At 43.6% G+C, this 14599-nt stretch overlaps 1 protein-coding gene across 5 annotated transcripts in view; it reads right to left on the bottom strand.

Annotated features, from left to right (window-relative positions):
* Positions 1-14599, bottom strand: part of CC2D2A (coiled-coil and C2 domain containing 2A) — a 135245-nt gene that overhangs the window by 105244 nt on the left and 15402 nt on the right. For all 5 annotated transcript variants that reach the window (XM_045998083.1, XM_045998084.1, XM_045998081.1 and 2 more), the window contains 2 exons: positions 539-627; positions 106-207 (listed from right to left, as the gene is read on the bottom strand). In XM_045998083.1, coding sequence (XP_045854039.1) covers positions 106-207; positions 539-627 — 191 coding nt within the window. The remainder of the gene's footprint in view (positions 1-105; positions 208-538; positions 628-14599) is intronic.

A 14599-nucleotide genomic window follows, 5' to 3' on the forward strand; every position in this document is an offset into this window, starting at 1 on the left:
TGAATGCCTCCTCTGCACACAGCTCTGTTCTAGAAACTTTTGCTGGAAATGTTATATTCTGCTTCACTGTCTTTGATCGCAAAGTGGAGAAGGTCCATTTCTCACCTCTGTGCCAAATTCAGTCTCCAGTTCTTTCTCGTTGGGGCTTTGTAAGCGCCTGGGCCGAGGGGTAGGAATTTCCTGCAGCAATGTGCTTTCTGCTTTGGACTACAAAGTCAAACAGAGAATCACTGGGTAGCATCGGGAATGCTCCAAAAACCTGTCACCATCTTATTAGAAAACAATCCATAAGAACAACACACTGAACTTCTTTAAGAGAGAAGAGCAAGTGAAATAGTTAAGGAAAATGACACTGAATACTTCTTAAGCATAATTTTCCGCCTGTGCCAATGTTAAATACCACATTAATATTTAAAACAAGGAAAACAAATTTAACGGCACTCAAACCCATGCAGTTTTGAGCAGACAGAGCATTCTAAACAAGACCTGAGGAACGGCAATCAGCCACTGAGCAAAATATTCATGTGGTTTTTCTCACCCTTGCAGCTTGTAATTTCTCCCTCATGCGTTCCCTCATGGAAAATTCTGCAAAGCCTGTCCTGGAAGCTGAAGGAATTGGAGGTAAGCCTAAAAAAACACAGGAAAATCACTTTAAAGCAATATATATTTTTTCTTTTTTTCCAAAGGGAAGATGAGATTAAAAAATAACATTGAGAATGTAATTTTGTTTTGCAAAGTTAGAACTTTACATAAGCAAACATGAGCTCATGCTGACAGCCGTCCATGTGACGTACTCGGTGCATGTCTTGGCTTCTTTGCGACAGACAGGGTGAAGCTTGGTCCTGCCAGGAGTGCCACATTGACTTAACCAAGAGTAAAATGAATGACATTTGATGGTTCAAGACAGAGACACACCAATTCAATTACTAGTGGGGAGAGACCTTCCAATTTGTTGAGTTGAGAAACAGGCTTGTAGGTGAACGGACAGCTAATGAATTCAGGGTTGAGCTTTCAACAGCATAGATCATTTCAATCAGGCCCAAGCCATTGCCCTAGCCTACGTCATAGACACGGCATGTATTTTGAACTATTATTAAATATATACGTAAACCTCATGGACCGTTGTGTAGCTATGAGGTGTGGGGAAGACACAGGATCAGGGATCTTGAGGACCTAGACTGTAAGGCCCCTGGAGTAAGTGACTGGCTCTCCAATCATATCTGGGAGGTGAGATGTTTGGGATGTTCCTGGTTCTTTCATTCCCAGTGCTCCAAACCAAAGTGTTTGGGGAACAGAATGTTGCCATGCTTGGAGTGGAAAGGCCGAACCAGTGTGGAGCAGGATATAAGATAGCAGAAAGAGTTGGGGATTGAATTACAGGGAGCCTCTGATGTCACACGAAGGAGCCTAGAACATATTCTCCAAGCGGCGGGGGAGTCCTGAGGTTGCATGTGTGGGGTGGGTGGGTGGAGAGAGGAAGTCACCAGCTTGGATGTCCCGGTGAGTCAGTGGGAGAAACCGCATAGAGGCCACAAGAAGGAAAGGACAACCGGACCCTGTGACCAGAGGGAGGTCAGGAGTTCTCACGGCAGCGCATCTTCCCAGCATTTGTCAGCATGCACATCCTCAGGCCAGGCCCGGACCCACTGACCCAGAGGCTGGAGGTGCAGCCCAGCGATCTAGGGGATGGACTTAAACACACACTCAAGGTGGAGGACCCCTGGTTCACAGAAAGAAGGAGGAGGTGATGATGTCTGAGTTTTGACTGAGTTGACACTGATGGGCTTTATGTAGCAACAGGACACTTTTGAGGAGCCGGCAGGACAAGAAAACATGTGCTTGTCCAGCACCCGGTGCTCTGGGCAAGGCTCAGGCCTGGAAGTGAAGACGTGTCTACCGTGGTGGGTGCTGGCGTCTGGAGAAAGCCTTTCCCAAGGCAGAGCGTGAAGGAAGAGGGGTTTCTTTTCTTTCTTTTTTTTTTTTTTTTAAAGATTTTATTTATTTATTTGACAGAGAGAGATCACAAGTAGGCAGAGAGAGTGAGAGGGAAGCAGGCTCCCTGCCGAGCAGAGAGCCCGATGCGGGGCTCGATCCCAGGACCCTGAGATCATGACCTGAGCCGAAGGCAGCGGCTTAAACCACTGAGCCACCCAGGCGCCCCGGAAGAGGGGTTTCTGACGCCTGTAACCATCAGCGCTGTTGAGGGGAGAAAAGCGGCAAGTGTAAGAAAAAGCGGGAGAAGATATTCTATTAGAAGGGAGAAGGAACAGCACCGGGGAGAAGAAGGAGGAGGGGGATGGGCTGTAAAGGTCTCTGCTAGCAACAGATTTGCCGCTCCTTCAGCGCCGGCTTGCTGCAGAGAGATGAGGGTCCTGGGCTTCAAAGCTCATTTCTGCAGCCTGGCACACAGTTGGTAATAGATATAAAGTTGGTTATGTAGATATAGTTGGTTATGTGATAGAAAGACAGAAGATCCTTCTTCCAACAGCCTCCAACCATAGCACTCACTCCGTCCTGGGAATGAGGCAGGAAATAATTAAAGATGTGGTCTCACATGTGTGGGTTGAGGTTCAAGTTCTTGAAGAGCATCTCCATCAGCGCAATGAAATGGCCTTTGACGTTCTTTTTTAACTTGTTTGAAAAAATTTCTTTCCATTTTCTTTCTTTCCATTGGTTAAAGGTCTTGTCAACCTGGTAGATACTATCTGCCGTTCTGTACACCTAGGGTCCCAAGACTTTTCCTGTACGGCACTGGCCATTTTATTCGTGTGATTATTTGGTTAATAGCTGTTTCCTCACCCAGGTTCCATGGTCCCCAGCCACACAGGGCAGGCATATAGCAAGCATCATTAAGTGTGTGTAATCCCCTGATCGGGCAATGAAAGGACTTTTGGACAGCTGTTCGCCAATCTTGTTTTCTGGCTGGCCAGCCACCTTGCTTCTGCCCCCAAAAGAAGGATTGTCTGTAGTCAACAAAGTGTCTCTAAACATGAAAATGCACCTTACTTATTTACTTCCCTCCTTTTTTTTTTTTTTTTAAAGAGAATCAGTTTTTCAAGTTCACTTAAAGTAGCTACCATCTATATATAGCTCACTAGAAAAATTTTGTTTGTCTTTAAAAGGGAGACAAGATATTTTATTCAACATGATTTCTGAATAAAGAAAACAAAGTGGCTTCTCTAGGAAGCTTTTAAAAACTTTGAAAAAGTGGTGCCTGGCTGGCTCGGTCAGTTGGGCGTCTGCCCTCAGCTCAGTGGGGAGTCTGCTTCTCTTTCTCCCTCTGCTACTCCTCCTGCCTGTGCACGCACACTCTCTCTCGCTCAAATAAATAAATACACTATTAAAAAAAAAAACTTGGAAAGATTCTGAAATGGTAAAAAGTCATTCTTGCTTGATATTTTCCAGTCTATGCTAGTGGAAGACATTTCAAGGGTGTGGAGATTCCCAAGCCCAATCTGCACAACCAGCTGGGGACGTGTCATTTCCATTCCATTCCAAGAATGTGGAGAATGTGACCCACTGGAGTTGGTGACCTTTGTACCTGGCACTTAGTAGCACTAAATCAGTGAAGGAAAACATATAAGTGAGGGTGTGAGGGAGATTGTACAAACAAAATAAATGGAATTCTCACTTGGGTGAAACCAGATGGTGATGACAGAGTTTTTTTCAAGATAATATGATGAACCATGTGTACTCTCATTCACTCCCTTTAACATAATAACTGATAGAGATTAGATGCCTTCATTTTTATCTGGGTAGAATAATACAACCATGTTTCTTTAGATAACCAGAACTCCACGCTCCTAAGACATTATTTCCCTTAATTTAGTGTCAGTTCCTTCACTACATTACTACTCTGCTATGTGATCCCAAACTGTGTCTGTTTTCCCTGCCCTGGCGACCAGCGCTGACTTGCCAAACCCGAGGACCACTGTGACCTCACGGTTACACACAGAGGCTCTTGGATACAGCTGAGCCGACCTGGCATGAATAAAGTTTCCGCAGAGTCCAGTGCGAAGGGTGTGATGAAAATAATTTTTAAAATTAAGAAAGTCTTGATTTGGAGGCAATGCAAGAACTTGCAGATAATGAGAGAATTGGAAGACATTCCGTTCAACATATGACATCAATCGGTATGAAATAAGGATTTCCTCTGCAAGGTGGTGTTTCTCACAGACGCAGCAGGATGATGTCCTCCCAGCGCTGCTCTGGTTTCCTAGGAAACCAGTCCATCCTGAGGCTGCATCAGCCTTGTGTGTGCAAATGCTTCCAGATCTTCTCTGCTCTGGGTCCTTTACCCGCCCTGTCACTCAGGTACACCATACACTGTCTCTCTCTCCTTACAGGCTTCACAAAATGGCGGACACTTTCCATTTTTCTCTTGACCACTTCTATTAAACCTGACCCCTTAAACCTTCTAGGAAGACAGGCACTACATTTTGAAATAACGTTGTAATCTTCTCATCTGTCTGCAAGTCGATGTGATCTTGTTTTTATGTAGAAGTTTCCACGGTTCCTTCTCCATCTGGAAGTCCTCCCTTCCTCCCCTTGCCAGTGCCAAGAGAATCCCATCCTTCTTGCAAGGCATTGTTCTGGGACTCTCACTGCTGAGACCTAGCTGTCTACCGGCTGTGTGTACTAGGACTTTCCAGGGACTTGATGTAAAATCAGAAACAAGGTATTTGGGTTTAGATTTGAACTGGTATTATCTGGATTCACATAGAACAGGTGAGCGTGAAGATGGCTATATACTTACCTCCCTCTTCTGCCCACCCTCTCTAGTGAAACAATCTGCTTCTGAGTGTTTGTATTTGTTTTACTTGTTATGATAAACAAATATTTACCAAATCCCAGAGCACCTTTATGCTTAATCATTTGGGCACTATTGGTAACTGTAATAACAGCATGATCAAAAATTCAGTTTGTTAACATGGTGAGTAATGAAAGACTTTTCAGGATAGAAACAGGCTACCTAAAGTTCTTGGAGGGAGGAGTGGAATGAAGGAGTTCAAGAAGAAAAGGGAATGGTGTCAAATTTCCAGCTGTGCAGAGAGAGACTTTTTTTTTTTTTTTTTGGAAGGTGCTGACAGGGGTCATTAAAAAAACACTGCCATGGGGCGCCTGGGTGGCTCAGTGGGTTAAAGCCTCTACCTTTGGCTCAGGTCATGATCTCAGGGTCCTGGGATCAAGCCCTGCATCAGGCTCTCTGCTCTACAGGGAGCCTGCTTCCTCCTCTCTCTCTGCCTGCCTCTCTGCCTACTTGTGGTCTCTGTCTGTCAAATAAATAAGTAAAATATTTAAAAAAAAAAACAAAAAACACTGCCATTTAGACTCTTTTGGATAACTTCAAGAGTGATATAACATTTTTTTTTTTAAGATTTTATTTATTTATTTGACAGACAGAGTTTACAAGTAGGCAGAGAGGCAGGCAGAGAGAGAGAGGAGGAAGCAGGCTCCCTGCCGAGCAGAGAGCCGGATGCGGGACTCAATCCAAGGACCCTGAGATCATGACCTGAGCCGAAGGCAGAGACTTAACCTACTGAGCCACCCAGGAGCCCCTGATATAACATTTTTATTTTAAAACATATTTATATTAATATACTTCTATTTTGTTAATACTTATATACTTATGACATCAATAAAATATTTAAAATTTTTTATGGCAACTTACATATAGCATAATTCTTTTTTAAAAAAAAAGATTGTATTTATTTATTTGCGAGAGAAAGATAGGGATAGAGAGAGAGAAAGAGAGAGAGCATAAGTGGGGAGGAAACGGAGAGGCAGGCCTCCAGGGAGCCTGATGTGGTGCTAGATCCCAGAACCCTGGGATCATGATCTGAGCTGAAGACAGACACTTAAACCAACTGAGCCACCCAGGTGCCCCATATAGCATAATTCTTGTAGGGACAATAGACAAGAGGATGGGGGAAACACTGGCCTGGCCTGGCTTTTAATTCCTGCCTCTTCTCTCCCCCAAATAGATAATTACCCCCAAACCCTGTTAAAAAATCCTGGATAGAATAAATACAGAGTTGGGGGGACGGAGAGCATGGGACAGAAGCCAGCTCGACCTCAGTACGAAAAACTGGAGGGGAACAGAGGCTCTATCCTACAGACTTAAAAAGGAAAACGTGATGACTTGGACAATCCGTCCAATTGTCCCCAACATCTGACCAACCATATGTGTGTAAGAAAATGGAATGTCCTTTCAGTCACAGTCAGCCCTCTGGGAACACAGGACGTCCTTGGCTGTCTGGCAGGAAAACCCAGCAAAATGAAAGGGCATCAGGTTAGTGGTGATTGTCACTAGGATATAAGAATGTGGGTGACTATTTTCTTCTCTTTCCTTCTCCGGATTTTCTAATTTTTACCCAGAAGAGTAGCATCACTTGTGAAAATTTTACTACATAAAGTGAAAGTCAAAATAGGCTGAGAACAGCAGGCTCTCCCCTGGGCTTTGAGCCTCAGTGCTGCCGATAGTTCACATTTGCTGAGGCACCTGGAGGGATTTCTGTGGTCATTTTTTCTTTTCTGCTTCTTTATTTCATAGTCTCATTAACATTGCGTTTTATGTTCGCCAAAGATGTGGGGCCCTTATTTTTGCCCATGTTTCCTTCTCACTCACGGGTGCTTTGACCCCAAGATCTGGCTCTGCCCACTGCCACCTCCTATATCTCTGTGCATCAGGACACATCCCAGACCTGGGAATTGTTTAGGGTTGACTGTTTTGGTCTCTGCAGTGTTCATATGTTGAAGCTCTCAGCCCCATCCATGTGATGTTATCTGGAGGCGAAGCCTATTTGTGTGGGGGATAATTAGGTTTAGGTGAGGTCATGAAGTGGCGGGGTGGGGGTGGGGGTGGGTCCTATGATGGGATTAGTGTCGTCTGAAGAGAAGAAAGCCCAGAACCATGGCTCTCTGTCTTTCCACCATGTGAGGATACTGTGAGGTGGCAGCCATCAGTAAGTTAGGAGGAGAGCTCTTACCAGGAACTGAATCATTCTGAGCTTTGGTCTTGGATTCCTCAGCCTCCAGAACTGTGAGAAATAAATGTCTGTTGTTTGAGACACCAGTCTACGGTACTTCATTATAGCAGCTGGAGCTGATGGAGACAGAGATTATCACCATGTGCAAGACTGCACCTGGCCAGCCCTGCCTTCTGCCCCTCTGCTCCAGGTGGTGGGATAGGGCAAGGGGGCTTCAGATTGGGCTGAAATTCTGCAAGGTGGCTTCCTACATATATTTTGCCATGACATTCTGCCTGCAGTTAAGCCTTCCCAATTGCCTCGGGTAGAGTAGAAAAAAAATGCAAACCTCATTCAGGAGGGCCAGGAACTGCCTGCGAGATGCCAGGGGAACGGAGTGCTCTCAGAACAAGCTTAGTGAACTTCCAAGAGGGGAAATGACATGTAAAGGGTCGGACCTTGCAGTATTTTTGCAGGCGTGACTCTCTGTCAGGTGGCTAGCATTCTACAAAACCCAAGTTTGGACATGCTCAGAGATCAGAGAATTAGAGAATCTCGTCTCCAGGTTTCAAGCATCCAACTGACAAATAGGTCTTGAGTACCTATGGTGTGTACAAGGCACGAAGGATGGAACAGTGGAGAAAAGAAACAAATCCTCATCTTCATGGAGTGTGTTTTCTGGCAGGGAAGAGAGACCACATACAGGCAGTATATTTAATATGTCAGATGGTAATAGGTGGAATGAAGACAACTAAAACAGGATCAGGGATGAAGAGGGCAGAGGGTGGTGTGTATTACAGTTTTAGGAGTGACTAAGCAGGGGCTACAAGATGACCTCGGAACAAGTGAAGGAAATGAGCGATCAGCCATGTGGATGGCTGGGGGATGAACATTTTAGTTAGAGTACTATTTGGTACAAAGACTCCAAGACAGGGCCATACCTAATGTAGGACCAGAACAGAAAAGGAGAAAGATAAGAGTTGGGAGATAGAATACCAGGGTATCTGGTTGCAGAGTTAAGGCAGAACTGAAACGTGTAGGTCATCCTACCCAATTCGGCTTAAACTCTGAGTCAGGGGAGAACCACTGAAGGGTTGGAACAGAGGAGAGACATAGCCTTATTTTCCTAAGACCATTCTGGCTGCTGGGGTGAGAACAGAAGCCAGGCCGTCAGCTGGGATGCTGTGATATACTCCAGATGGGAGCTGAAGGTGGCTTCTTTTGATGGCTGCATAGTATTCCATTGTGTATATATACCACGTCTTTATCCATTCATCTGTTGATGGACATCTAGGCTCTTTCCATAGTTTGGCTGTTGTGGACATTGCTGCTATAAACATTCAGGTGCATGTGCCCCTTCGGATCACTACGTTTGTATGTTTAGGGTAAATACCCAGTAGTGCAATTGCTGGGCCATAGGGTAGTTCTATTTTCAGGGCTTTCAAGTCTTGAGATGACCAAAAGAATGAGGATTGAGGAAGAAAAGAGGGCCAGGTCTGTTCCTGGAGGTTGGGGATGTAAGAACCAGCAAGGACACTGAGAAGGACAGCCCACGAGGGAGAAGTAAGAGAGAATCGCTGGAACAAAGGGCGAAGGGAGGGGTGGTGGTGAGCTACACCAAATGGGCTGAAAGTAAGTAAGGGAAAGACTGGCAACTGACCATAGAGTTAGGCAAATGGGCAATCAATGGCCCATTCCATAAGAGCAGTGCCGACAGGGAGTGGGGATGTGAGTTAGACTGGAGTAGGTTCAAAGCTGGACATGAACACAGGGAGGGATGACGGACATGAACACAGGGAGGGATGACGGACATGAACACAGGGAGGGATGATGGACATGAACACAGGGAGGGATGACACGGGAGCCATTTCGCTTAAAGAAGTCTTTTGGAAAATGCCTTTCTCAACAACAAATCATCACGCTGTGTATGTTTCGTACTTGTTGTACTCTTATGGTGTGGTCTGTGAGGGGGGCCACAAGGGACAGAGGAGAGGCTCAGGAAACAGTTCCTCATACTCCTGCATTCTAGAACTAGGAGGCATGGCATGCCATGAAGGGCACACGGGAAGACCTCACCATGATCGAGAGGCAGAAGATGAGAGCAAGGTGAGACCTTTGTCCGTGGCTTTTATTGGGATTTCTCAGAGAAAGGCAAGGCAGGGCAGGGTAAATAGTTTAGGCCTAGCTAGTTTGAATTCTTCTAGGGGGCTCTAAGCTATAGTGGTGTCTCTAGTTGCCTGGTACCTGACCCTGGGATGATGCAGGCAGAGGAATATTGCTTTCTACACCAGAAAGAGGTGGGTTCTGAATTGGTCAGTGTGCATCTCAAAAGCACTCTCCACTCTGAGTCCTTTGTAATCTTGGAGAACTGGCTCAAATCTCCTCAATCCAGAAAGGTGTTTTTTTTTCCCCCAGATGTCAACCATCGTAATATCAGAAAAAATTACAGAATACAATGTGCTATTTATTCATCCTTGTTTTAGTGCTTTAATTTGGTCCCCTCAGTACCGTGTGAGGTCGCGAACACCAGCGCTGGTGAACTTTCTGGCCTTTCCTACATCCCCCAGCATGCACGTTCTGACTAGAATGTTCTTTCCCTTCTCCCGCTGCCAGACTCCAAGGTAACTTCCAAGACCCAGCTTTTTCGGCCAGGTCTCCTCTGGGTTCCCTACTGTCCTTTGTGACATTTCTTTCCTGGGTTAGTCTCTCCATGGCTTGGTGACTTTGAAAAAGCAAGCCTAAAATGAACGATCTACTTCTTTACCTTTGCATCAGATTTCACCAGATTCCCAACTTTCTTTTCCACCAACACTGAGAAATTGGCTCTGAAATGATGCTTTAATCAGAGAAACTAACATGAATGAATGGAAAACAGATGTCAGTAATGAGGAAATTTATGTTCATAGGAAACTACTTAACATTTGATAGTTACTCCCTTAAGAGACGGTACAAGTTGGAATCATGGGGGAAATGTGTGTACTTTTTTTCTAGATGTTTATTTGATTTGGAACTGGTGCCTGTTCAGTGAAGTGCTTTCTTTATTTGGAATGTCATGACTGTATGGATGTTTGAATAGCAAATCAGGAGCCAAACCTTTCACTGCATGATTTAAGCTGCTGTTAATCAGGGAGGTGGCCCCTCTGAGCATGTGTGGGTGCATTGGGGGAGGCTGCAGAATCCATGTGCTGGTATCTGAGTACTTGAATACGGTCTGACTTTCACACCCCTTGGAGGCCTGTAGGAATGCTATTGTGTAGAGAGGCTTGTAGGTTCAAGATGAGGAGCTGGGATGCTGGCAACAAGGGGAGGCCAGACCCATGAGAGGCTTGGGAAGTTAATGTAAGAAGGAGTCAAAGATCCGGGTCCAGGAGAGCAGACCTGGAGGGAAGGATGCTGTGGGCGTGGAAGGTGAGTGTACCTAAACCAGAGTATGTCCTTACATAAAAAGTAGAGAGGCCAGCTTGAGACATCTGTTCACTCAGTAAGCATCGTTGAGTGCCGTCTGGGTACCAGCCCTGCGGTTAGCAGACCCGAAAGTCAGTCTCTACCCTCAAGAATTTCTAGTCCAGTAGAGAGCGGAGGCTGTGCACCAAAAAAAGATGACTCAGACACTCACATGGGCACAGGAGCCGTGAAGCACAGAGGAGGTGTACTCAGCCCACACTGGGGTACAGGGAAGCTTTCTGAAGGAGGTGGTATATGTACTGATTTTGGAAAGGTAAGTTGTGAGGTTAAGAGAAACCAATAAACAAAACCTCTAAATAGAGAAGGGTTAGTTGAGGTAGGGAGAGTAAGGTAGGTGATTCACCCAAGTGACACTCTTTTGCAGAAGAAAATGAGGCATAGCCAGAGTGACAATCTTGTGAAGGCTCCAAGCTGTCTCTGCGCCCCATGTGAAGAGTGCGCTGGGAGCCTGGGAGCCACCGCGGACAGTGTGGGTCGCAGCATTGCTATTGCACTTTCGTGGGCGACTGCAAAGCCTTAGCTTTAAGGACCAGTCAGGGTTGCGATTTGTGTCAAGTGATGCCATTTTTGTGGCCATGAAGAGCCCAGAGGTCTGCAGACTGGCCCTACCACCTCTGGCAGGGAGTTCTTCCTGAACGTGGTCCCAGCCGACGAAACAATGCCCCATGATCGTGCCGTTTTGGGAATTCCATGATGTAATGCATGCAGTGACCTTCGCACTCAAGAAAGGTAATTATTTTTGTTAGTTATTTGGCAACAAGTTCTTCTTTTGGCTGGAGGAGACTACTATGTATGTGCCAGCCCCTCCCCAGGTACTTTCTGTGTATCTCCTGATTTCATTGTCGTAACTGCTGTATTGCGTGGAGGTTTTTTATGATCCCCATTTTATAAATGAGGCTCTTGTGGCTTGGGAAGATTAGGTTATTGCTCAAGGTCCCATGACTGAATGTATGAACAGTAGTATTGGGTCTGACTGCAGTTTTTATAGGCTTCAAGGAATGTTTGCTGGCTTGACATGTTTATTTATCTTAATACCTTGGCAATATAATAGGATATGGGCAAGGAAAGAGAATAAGGAATCTTGATAGAAATCCTATCAGAAAGCTTGCTACTTGGCTCAGAATGTGCTCTCAAGCTCGCAGAGTTCAAGACTGTCAAATTTTATCATCTGTCTGTCTACCTTGTCTATCTTCCATCCATCCATCTATCTATCTATCTATCTATCTATCTATCTATCTATCTATCTATCTATCATCTATCTATCTGGGCCGGGTGATTTGGAGGATGACTCAGATAAACTACTAATTGCTTAGGGAAGAAAATAATGGAATTACGTAAGTTTAAAAAGTTCCATTGCACTGTTAACATAAATTGTCTTGTTGGGGTTAGGGAAACCACTGAACCTGAGGATTCCCCCAGGGAAATGTAAACAGTATTCATAAACTGGTCATGAGAGATGATCCACTGACACATAGTATTAGCCCAGCCCAGGCTAGGCTTATACTTATACACAAAGTATAACTCAGGGGGTGGCAGGATGGTTCAGCATATGAAAATCAATCAATAGGATACCTCTCCGTAATAGAACTCAGGACAAAAAACCATGAAACCACCTCAACTGATGCAGAAAAAGCATTTGACAAGATCCAACATCCTTTTATGATAAAAAAAAATTCAACAAAATAAGGATAAAAGGCAACTACGTTAACACAGTAGAGGCCATACATGAAAGCCCACAAATAACATCGCGCTTGGTGGTGGACAACTGAAGTATCTCCTCCAAGATCAGGAGCAAAGCAAGGATGCTTTCCCTCACCACTTTTATTCAACTGGGCACTAGAATCCTAGCCAGAATTGTTGGGTAAGTGCTATAGCCTGAATGTTCGTGTCCTCCCCAAATTCTTATAGTATAATTTAACCCCAGTGTGATGGTATTTGGAACTGAGGTTTTTGGGAGCTAGTTAGGTCATGAGGTCATGACCTTACAAGACATTAGCTCCCTTCCACCTTCCATTGTGTAAGGACACAGCCAGATGACAGCCACCCATGAACCAGGACATGGGCCCTCCTTATGAGACACCAAATCTGCCAGTGCCTTGATTTAGAACTTTCCAGCCTCCAGATCTATGAGAAATAAATTCCTCTTCTTTATAAGTTATCCAGTCTATGGTATGCTGTTATATCAGCTCAGACATACTAAAAGAGCAAGAAAAAGAAGTTACAAAAGGCATCCTACTTGGAAAGGAAGACATCAAACTATCTCTGTTTGCTGATGACATGGTCTTACATATAGAAATCCCTGAAGATTCCACACAAAAACGCTGTTCAGCAAAAATTGCAGGATATAAAGTTGATATGAAAAATCAGTTGTGTTTCTATATACTAATAACAAAAAAAGCTAAAAATGAAATTAAGAAAACAATTCGATTTAGAATAGCATGAAAAAGAATAAAATATTTAGGAATAAGTGTCACCAAGGACACAAAGGACTTGTACACTGAGAACTGTGAAACATTGCTGAAAGAAATTAAAGACACAAATAAATGTCAAGATATCTCATGTTCATGGGTTGGAAAACTTAATATTATTAAAATGTCGGTACTACCCAAGATGATCTACAGATTTAATGCAATCCCTATCAAAATCTTATTGGCATTTTTCACAGACATAGAGAAATTCATCCCTATTCATATGAAATATTAAGAGACCCTGAAATAGCCAAAATAATTTTGAAAAAGAACGGAGTTGGAAGTCTCACACTTTCTGACTTCAAAACATATTACAAAGCTATAGTAATCAAAATGGTATGGTCCTCGCATAAAGACAGACATATGTCTTTGGGTGGAATAGATAGAAAACCCAGAAATAAGGATTTGCACATATGGGCAAATGATCTTCAACAAAGGTGCCAAGACACTGAATGGGGAAAGAATTATTTCCTCAACAAACGATGTTGGGAAAGTAGCAATTCACATGCAAAAGAATGAACTTGGATCCTTATCTTACACCTGTAAAAAAATAAACTCAGAATGGATTAAAGATACAAATGTAAGACCTAAAATTATAAAACTCTTAGAAGAAAACATAGAGGAAATTATTCAAGACACTGAATTTGGCAATGATTTATGAGCTAAGTCACCAAAAGCACAGGCAATAAAAGCAAAAGCAGACAAACAGGACCTCAAACTTAAAACCTTCTGTGCATCAAAGGACATAATCAATGGAATGAAAATGCAAACTGTGGAATGGGAGAAAAAATTTGCAAATCATGTATCTGATAAGAGTTGATGTACAGAATCCATAAAGTTTGTCTGTAACTCAACAACAACCACCCAAACAAATAACTTGATCAGAAAATGGAAAAGAAAAAAAAAAAAGAAAAAAGAAAATGGAAAAGGATAGACGTTTCTCCCAAGCAGGATACACAAATGGTCAACAAGCACACAAAAAGATGCTCAACATCACTAACCGTCAGAGAAATGCAAATCAAACCTCAATGAGAGATCAGCTCACATCCACTTAAGATGGCTAGTGTAGAAACAAACTGAAAATAACAAATGTTGGTAAGGATGTGGAGAAACTGGAAACTTTGTGCAGTGCTGGTAGAAATACAAATGATGCACCCACTATTCAAAAGTATGTTGGTTCCTCAAAATATTAAGCAAAGAACTACCTTATGAACCAGTGGTCACTTCTTGCAATATATCCAGAAGAATTGAAAGTGGGAGCTTGAAGATGTATCTGCACATTCATGTTGATAATGTTATTCACAATAGCCAAGAGGCAGAAGCAACTCAAATGTCCACCAAGGATGAATGTATCAGCAGGATGTGATATAATGAAATATTACTCAGCTTTGAAAAGTAATGGATTCCTATCACATGCTCTAATGTGGATGAACCTTGAAGACATTATGCTAAGTGAAATGAGCCAGTCATAAAGACAAATGATTTTACCTATATGGGGTGGCAGAAATAACCGAATTCATTTCATCAGAAAGATAGAGGTTGCCAAGGGCTAGGGGAGGAGAAATGGGGAGTTAGTGTTTAATAGGTATAGAGTTTCGGTTTTGCAAGAAGAAAGAGTTCCAGAGATCTGTCATACAAATGGGAACAGTTACCTCTACTGAAGTGTATATTTTAAAAGTGGTTAAGATGGGTTGGGGT

The sequence above is a fragment of the Meles meles genome, chromosome 2, assembly GCF_922984935.1.
Source record: "Meles meles chromosome 2, mMelMel3.1 paternal haplotype, whole genome shotgun sequence".
In the NCBI taxonomy this organism is placed as follows: Eukaryota; Metazoa; Chordata; class Mammalia; order Carnivora; family Mustelidae; genus Meles; species Meles meles.